General features: G+C 33.5%; 1 protein-coding gene across 1 annotated transcript in view; it reads left to right on the top strand.

Annotated features, from left to right (window-relative positions):
- The first annotated feature begins 672 nt into the window (after positions 1–672).
- The window catches only part of LOC107575253 (alpha-tectorin-like), a 31,650-nt gene continuing 23,294 nt past the window's right edge, over positions 673–9,028 (top strand). The window contains exons 1-6 of the mRNA XM_016261666.1: positions 673–778; positions 816–842; positions 3,315–3,734; positions 4,348–4,737; positions 4,821–4,896; positions 8,287–8,342. Of these exons, the coding sequence (XP_016117152.1) occupies positions 673–778; positions 816–842; positions 3,315–3,734; positions 4,348–4,737; positions 4,821–4,896; positions 8,287–8,342 (1,075 nt within the window). The remainder of the gene's footprint in view (positions 779–815; positions 843–3,314; positions 3,735–4,347; positions 4,738–4,820; positions 4,897–8,286; positions 8,343–9,028) is intronic.

Raw genomic sequence — 9,028 nt, 5'->3', positions numbered from 1 at the left:
GCACGCACGCACGCACACACACACACACACACACACACATACATTACTTTATTTAATCCAAAATACAGCAAAAGCAGTAATATCATCAGGTGTCTTTAATGAATACAAAGTTCAGAAGAACAGAATGTATCATTTATAAACGTTTTTATCATCCTTGCTACATACAATTATTAATTCAAACAAAAAAAATTATATGAAAAGCTTTTGAAGTTTATAGTGTATAATGTTACAAAAGCTTTTTATTTCAGATAAATGCTGATCTTTGGATCTTTCTATTCATCAAAGAATCCTGAAAAATGCACTCAGCTGTTTTAAATATTATTAATAATAATCAGAAATGTGTCTTGAGCAGCAAATCAGCATATTAGAATGATTTCTGAAGATCACGTGACACTGAAGACTGGAGAAATGATGCTGAAAATACAGCTGTGCATCACAGAAATACATTACAGTTTAACAGATATTCAAATAGAAAGCAGTTATTTTAAATAGTAAAAATATTTCACAATATTACTGCTTTTGCTGTATTTTGGATTAAAAAATGCAGGCTTGGTGAGCAGAAGAGAATTCTTTAAAAAACAAAAGTATTACTGTTCAAAAACGTTTGACTGGTTGTGTGTATGTATATTTGTATGTATATGTGTGCAGGTGCAGGAGTTGCCGTTGGTCACAATGAGGTTTCTGATCTCACTGTGTGTGTCTCTACTGCTGCTGATTAATGGTGAGAGCTTTATTTGTCATGTGCTTTACAATGATATTGTAAGTAGGTTTACATTCAGTATTAATTCATTATGTTTATACTGTGTATTTAACAGGTGAAATGATCAATGGACAAACTTCAGGTACATACAGTATATCATATATATATATATATATATATATATATATATATATATTACTTTATCTAATCTTTCCATCCTTAGCTTTATCTAATCTTTCCATCCTTAGCTTTATATAAAAAATAAAATAAATGTAATAGGAGTAATTTAGTGATATCGATATGAAAGGTTCTCACATTTTAGCAATCCAACACAATTTATTTTTTTCACTTTTAATTTAAAATTTTTTATTTTTATTGAAACAAAGTTTTATCAGATAAACCAAGCTAAATGTCTTTGGAATTTGTGACATTTATGAAATGAAATCCCCAACACTCACTACTTTCATGTTCAGTCCATTTCATGATGCATGCAGCTTCAGCAGACCATCAGTGATTAACATTAGTTATAATCATAATAATAATCGTATCTATGTACATTATCATCTACGTTGCCAGGACAAAATAGGCTGTATTTTAACAATTACTGGAAAAAAAAATTTCAACACACTAATTTTTATTTTGACAAAAAAGTGTTTTAGATAAATAGTATTTAAATAAATATTTTCGTCACCTCAAGTTCTGCACAATTGACTGATTCAGCTGAAAAATGTAATCTGTCCAGATGCCACACATTTGTTTTTCAGTGCGTGTTGTGCTCATAAAATCAGCGACAACATTCCAACTCATCTTTTACAAATAAAATATATGTTGTGCAAATCATAGCACTGATACAGCTGTGCATCTGATTGTGAACGTGATGACACAATGGATTATTCAGCTACACAGAAAAAAAAAAATTACTTTCACTAATGCCATCCTACATACCTTAATATATAAGTTTGTACACATTATTGTGTCACAAACAGCTAATCAAGCATATACAGATCTGTAAATAGATATGGAGAGGATTTGTTCCATTTTGTGTAATGGAATTGTTTGTGAAGTATGTGAAGGTTCAACTACATGACAAAACTTGTTTTTCCTGTGAGTCGAAAGGAATTTACTGTCGTTCACACATTGATAAGAATAAGCAGTTCCTGTGTACTGTATGTTCATGTTAACCCTCCTGTTCTGCACAAGAAGAGTTGTTTTATCTGAAGGCAAAAGGCATCTGCTTTGATTGTCCACAGAAACTTGATACAAATATAAAAATAAAATAAGCATAAAATTAATAATTCTCTGAAAGAACTTTTTTTTGCACTTGCACAATTTTATTATTTTTATTGTGTTGAGAAAAAAAAAGATGTGTTTGGAATTTTTGACATTTATGAAATGCACAAATTCCAAACACTTGATAGTTTTGTGTCGAGTCCCTTTCATTTAATTTAATTTAATTTAATTTAATTTAATTTCATGCCTGTAGTAATGATTAACATTATGTCATAATTGTAATAATAACTGTTTTACTTAACCATGCACATTGTCAGGCCTTTTGAGAGTAATTGGTTTTATATATATATATATAAATTTTTTTTTTGAATAAATAAATAAATACATATTCATGGATAAGAAATGTGTTTTAGACAGAAAAAAATTATCTTCATGTCGAAAAGTTAGGTTTACAGGCTCATAAGGCAATTTTATCTCACAATTCTGAACTTTTTTCTCATAATTCAGATTTACATCTCACAACTGTGACTTTCTGTAGTAACTGATCATTTATACAGCATACTGTGTATATTAATATGTTACAATTTAGAATTGGAGTAGTCTTCCATTCAAATGTTTTTCATGCTATTGAAAAATCTTTTAGAAATGACTTGAAAGCAGCTATATATGCATGTAGATAGTGAGCTGGTAAAGATGAGCAGGTGAAATGGGTGGAGTAACAGGTTATGTTAACAGGTTATGTTAGTAACAGATGATCCATGATAGACAGCAGAACAATAACACTAGACTTCACCTGCTGGACAGAGCAGAAACAGCAGCACCTGAAAACAGACCAGAGAGAATGATAGTAGACGTGATAGCTATAATCACATTTTTAAGGAAATTGTACATTGTTACATACTGGATACATACTTTGATACTTTGTACTTTGATTACATACCAGAGCAAGTGCTCAATTTATTCAATATTTTCACTTTATGGTGTCAATAAACATTTACATTTTCTTTTATTCAAAGCCTCAGTACTTTTAGAAAATAAATGTTTCCTGTACAAATGCAAACATGTGGTACAATAATAAGCATTACAATACAGATATACTATACAACCTATTCAAAATAAATATATATTTTGAGCACACAAAAAACAACCGTACTTTTATATTTTTTTAAGAGCCACATGCCATTCGAGCTAATGGAAGTGAATATAGCTCCTATAAATGAACTGAGATCAAGTTAGTAAATATTTTTAAATTAGTGACAGAATGTTTTAAAAGAGGATACAAGCGCAGTCAATTTATATAATCCCTCCTTAGTATACTATCCCAATATCTTATCATAAAGACACTCATAAATCTTTGTCCTTTTTTATGTCATTATTCTCTCAGAACCTACAACTTCCACCTCTGATCCCTGCTATGATTATACCACTCTTGATGAATACTGGAGAGACTTAGGACAAAACGCGTATCAGTACTATGGACATGATGACACCCTTGTTGAATGGAGTGGCTGGTATCGGCTGTATTTGAACGGAGAAAGTGCTCAGATGTCTGAGTGGTGTGTGAGTTATGTGGGATGTGGTGCTTACACTGGACTGTATCTTAGCGGCTCTCATCCAAGAGTTGAGGATGGAGTGGTGACCCGTGAAGTTTTGGGAAGTCATATGTGGTGGTGGTGGGGGTATTCCAATCAGTGTGGAGCCTACAATTCCACATCTATCCAAGTCAAAGCCTGTCCAGGAGATTATTATGTCTATGAATTTGTCAAACCCAACATATCAGCCCCTGGACCTACATATTGTGCAGGTGAAATTTGAACTCTTTTTCTTTTCAAAATGTTGTGATTTTTTTTATGTAAGTATCAAGAGTTAATGGTCTGATTATTAGATAATTTAACATACATTTTAATTTATTATTTTATTAAGTTAAACCTGGTTTAACCAGTTAGAATCAGTGCAGTCCATTACACATTCTGTAGGCTACTTTGTAATTCTCCCCACACTCTCATAGCACTCTCCTACTGTAGCTCTCATGTTAGTTGTAACACAGTTCCTCAAATCTCACAACTCTAGACGAACCAATAACAGCTCCTTTCTACTGTAAATTATGTAAATTTCAACTGTAAGTGTGTTTTGCCATGTTATTAATGATAATACATAATCACTAAATTACTCCATTCTTAATGAATATCTCTACATAATTTACCTGTCCTCCACCTAAAAATGAATCAAAACAGTTTTTGTTGTTGTTGTTGTTTAAATATTAGGCTCTATGTGTGTCAGTCTAAATACCCGTTTACATAACATCACTTCTTTTGCAGTTTAAATGTATAATTTTTTTCACAATGTAATACTCTAAATTGCCTTCAATGTACAGTAAATACCGTATTTTAACAGTACTTTTAAAAATACCATGACAGTTGCTTTCAGCAGCATCAGCAGTGATCCCTGCTACAACTATGAGTCTCTGGATCGTCCCTGGAGAGCCAACAATGAAAGTGGAGATTACGTTTGTGATGACTCTTTCTCCTGGAATGGCTGGTACCGGCTTTTCTACTATGGAATGAACATCCAGATGCCAGAAACCTGTGTTAGTTCATACAGCTGTAACACATACATCAATCTGTGGCTCAATGGTCCTCACCCTCAGATAGAGGATGGAGTGGTGATCAGAGAGGTCTGTGGTAATTATTATTGGAGTGGCTGCTGTGATTACAAGACAAACCCCATCAGAGTGAAAGCGTGTCCAGGAAATTACTATGTCTATGAACTTGTGAAACCACAAATCGGGTGTTCAGGATACTGCACAGGTACCTTGCTTTTTACCACTTTACAAAGTCTTTTCTAACTTTTTAAATGTTCTCAGTCATGTCTTGAATGTCCTTCTTTGTAGATGTCAGCACTATTTCACAGTTGGCTTATACTGTAAGTCCAGATATAATCACTGGATCCAGCATCACCTTGAGTAAGTTATATATGTATGTTTAAATTTTTAAAATGCATTTATGATAACACTTGAGATTAGGGAACACTATTCCCCATTAACTAATTTCTAATTAGGTTCCATCTTACTAGCATATTGGCTGTTTACTAGAACTTACAAAGCACATATAAATGCATTACTCTGCATAACCAATTTCTAGATCCTATAATTCGACCATATACTGTTAAGACGCCCATGTCTAGGGTTCAAGGGTTACACATAAAAGGAAAATAAAAAGAAGAATGAAAGAATAAAAAAAAGTTGATTTCAAAATAACTTCCTCGGGTTCTTGCTTTTATTGTGAGGTTAGAGGAAAACAAGCTTTGCCAGCAGATAATACAATGAATAAGAACGCAGAAATAATTTCAGGGCTGGGCCAAGCCAAAATAATATACAAAGTAAGCTACTTTAACCCAGAAACTAAATTCCCTATCAGGAACGAAATAAACAAAAGACAATTCAAGAACTTCCCTACACTCTTAAAAATAAAGGTGCTTCAAAAGGTTCTTCAAGCAATGCCAAAGAAGAACCATTTTTAGTTCCACAAAGAACCATTCAGTCAAAGGTTCTTTAAAGAACCATCTCTTTCTTACCTTTTTATAATCAAATCCCCAACACTCACTACTTTCATGTTCAGTCCATTTCATGATGCATGCAGCTTCAGCAGACCATCAGTGATTAACATTAGTTATAATCATAATAATAATCGTATCTATGTACTTTATCATCTACATTGCCAGGACAAAATAGGCTGTATTTGAACAATTACTGGGAAAACAAATTCAACAAACAATTTTTTTACTAAAAAGTGTTTTAGATAAATATTATTTAAATAAATATTTTCGTCACCTCAAGTTCTGCACAATTGACTGATTCAGCTGAAAAATGTAATCTGTCCAGATGCCACACATTTGTTTTTCAGTGCGTGTTGTGCTCATAAAATCAGCGACAACATTCCAACTCATCTTTTACAAATAAAATATATGTTGTGCAAATCATAGCACTGATACAGCTGTGCATCTGATTGTGAACGTGATGACACAATGGATTATTCAGCTACACAGAAAAAAAAAAATTACTTTCACTAATGCCATCCTACATACCTTAATATATAAGTTTGTACACATTATTGTGTCACAAACAGCTAATCAAGCATATACAGATCTGTAAATAGATATGGAGAGGATTTGTTCCATTTTGTGTAATGGAATTGTTTGTGAAGTATGTGAAGGTTCAACTACATGACAAAACTTGTTTTTCCTGTGAGTCGAAAGGAATTTACTGTCGTTCACACATTGATAAGAATAAGCAGTTCCTGTGTACTGTATGTTCATGTTAACCCTCCTGTTCTGCACAAGAAGAGTTGTTTTATCTGAAGGCAAAAGGCATCTGCTTTGATTGTCCACAGAAACTTGATACAAATATAAAAATAAAATAAGCATAAAATTAATAATTCTCTGAAAGAACTTTTTTTTGCACTTGCACAATTTTATTATTTTTATTGTGTTGAGAAAAAAAAAGATGTGTTTGGAATTTTTGACATTTATGAAATGCACAAATTCCAAACACTTGATAGTTTTGTGTCGAGTCCCTTTCATTTAATTTAATTTAATTTAATTTAATTTAATTTAATTTAATTTCATGCCTGTAGTAATGATTAACATTATGTCACAATTGTAATAATAACTGTTTTACTTAACCATGCACATTGTCAGGCCTTTTGAGAGTAATTGGTTTTATATATATATACATATATAAATTTTTTTTTTGAATAAATAAATAAATACATATTCATGGATAAGAAATGTGTTTTAGACAGAAAAAAATTATCTTCATGTCGAAAAGTTAGGTTTACAGGCTCATAAGGCAATTTTATCTCACAATTCTGAACTTTTTTCTCATAATTCAGATTTACATCTCACAACTGTGACTTTCTGTAGTAACTGATCATTTATACAGCATACTGTGTATATTAATATGTGTTACAATTTAGAATTGGAGTAGTCTTCCATTCAAATGTTTTTCATGCTATTGAAAAATCTTTTAGAAATGACTTGAAAGCAGCTATATATGCATGTAGATAGTGAGCTGGTAAAGATGAGCAGGTGAAATGGGTGGAGTAACAGGTTATGTTAACAGGTTATGTTAGTAACAGATGATCCATGATAGACAGCAGAACAATAACACTAGACTTCACCTGCTGGACAGAGCAGAAACAGCAGCACCTGAAAACAGACCAGAGAGAATGATAGTAGACGTGATAGCTATAATCACATTTTTAAGCAAATTATAAGTTGTTACAAATTACATACATCTGAACACACCATAAACAACAATACTTTTACATTTTTTTAAGGGTGTCATTTGAACGGGTGGAAAAAAAAAATAGACACAGTTCCTAGAAAATGAACTGAAATTAGTGAGAGAGTGGTATAAACTAATACATTTGTTGAAGTTGCAGTCAGTTTATATAATCCCTCCTAAGTGCACTATCCCAATATCGCTTCTTGTCATAAAGACTCAACTGTTTCACATTGTGAGTATGTATCATCACAGGATTGTCCTTTTTTATGTCATTATTCTAAAACTATGGACATGATGACACCCTTGTTGAATGGAGTGGCTGGTATCGGCTGTATTTGAACGGAGAAAGTGCTCAGATGTCTGAGTGGTGTGTGAGTTATGTGGGATGTGGTGCTTACACTGGACTGTATCTTAGCGGCTCTCATCCAAGAGTTGAGGATGGAGTGGTGACCCGTGAAGTTTTGGGAACTTATGTGGGGTGGGGGTATTCCAATCGGTGTGGATCCTACAATTCCACGTCTATCCAAGTCAAAGCCTGTCCAGGAGATTATTATGTCTATGAATTTGTCAAACCCAACAAATCAGCCCCTGGACCTACGTATTGTGCAGGTGAAACTCTCTTTTGTGATTTTTTAAAATGGCTGTATCAAGAGTAAATTAACATACATATTAAACATGTTTTAACAATTTAACATGGTTTAACCAGTTAGAATCAGTGGTGTGCAGTTCATTAACCATTCTGTAGGCTACTTTGTAATTCTCCCCACACTCTCATAGCACTTCACTAACTGTAGCTGTCATGTTAGTTGTAACACAGTTCCTCAAATCTCACAACTTTAAAACTTAAGTTTCAACTGTAAGCATGTCTTGCCATGTTATTTATATTAAAATGATAAACAAATCAATAAGTTACTTCATAATGAATATCTCTTCATAATTGACCTGTCATGAAATAAACAGTCATTATGTTTTACGATGTAATACTCTAAATTGCCTTCAATGTACAGTAAATGCAGTATTTTAACAGTACTTTTCTGAACTCCATGACAGTTGCTTTCAGCAGCATCAGCAGTGATCCCTGCTACAACTATGAGTCTCTGGATCGTCCCTGGAGAGCCACCAATGAAAGTGGAGATAACGTTTGTGATGAACGATTCTCCTGGAATGGCTGGTACCGGCTTTTCTACTATGGAATGAACATCCAGATGCCAGAGACCTGTGTTAGTTCATACAGCTGTAATGTACACATCAATCTGTGGCTCAATGGTCCTCACCCTCAGATAGATGATGGAGTGGTGATCAGAGAGGTCTGTGGTAATTATTATTGGAGTGGCTGCTGTGATTACAATACAAAACCTGGAATGGCTGGTACCGGCTTTTCTACTATGGAATGAACATCCAGATGCCAGAGACCTGTGTTAGTTCATACAGCTGTAATGTACACATCAATCTGTGGCTCAATGGTCCTCACCCTCAGATAGAGGATGGAGTGGTGATCAGAGAGGTCTGTGGTCATTATTGGAGTGGCTGCTGTGATTACAATACAAAACCCATCAGAGTGAAAGCGTGTTCAGGAAATTACTATGTCTATGAACTTGTGAATCCACAATTTGGGTGTTCAGGATACTGCACAGGTACCTTGCTTTTTACCACTTTACAAAGTCTTTTCTAACTTTTTAAATGTTCTCAGTCATGTCTTGAATGTCCTTCTTTGTAGATGTCAGCACTATTTCACAGGCTGCTTCTACTGTAAGCCCAGATATAGTCACTGGAACCAGCATCACCTTGAGTAAGTTATATAAAATATAATTTTT

The sequence above is a fragment of the Sinocyclocheilus grahami genome, unplaced genomic scaffold (assembly GCF_001515645.1).
Source record: "Sinocyclocheilus grahami isolate Dianchi unplaced genomic scaffold, SAMN03320097.WGS_v1.1 scaffold2529.1, whole genome shotgun sequence".
In the NCBI taxonomy this organism is placed as follows: domain Eukaryota; kingdom Metazoa; phylum Chordata; class Actinopteri; order Cypriniformes; family Cyprinidae; genus Sinocyclocheilus; species Sinocyclocheilus grahami.
Note: the sequence above shows the minus strand (reverse complement) of the source record. Positions and strands in the feature narration are given on the sequence as shown.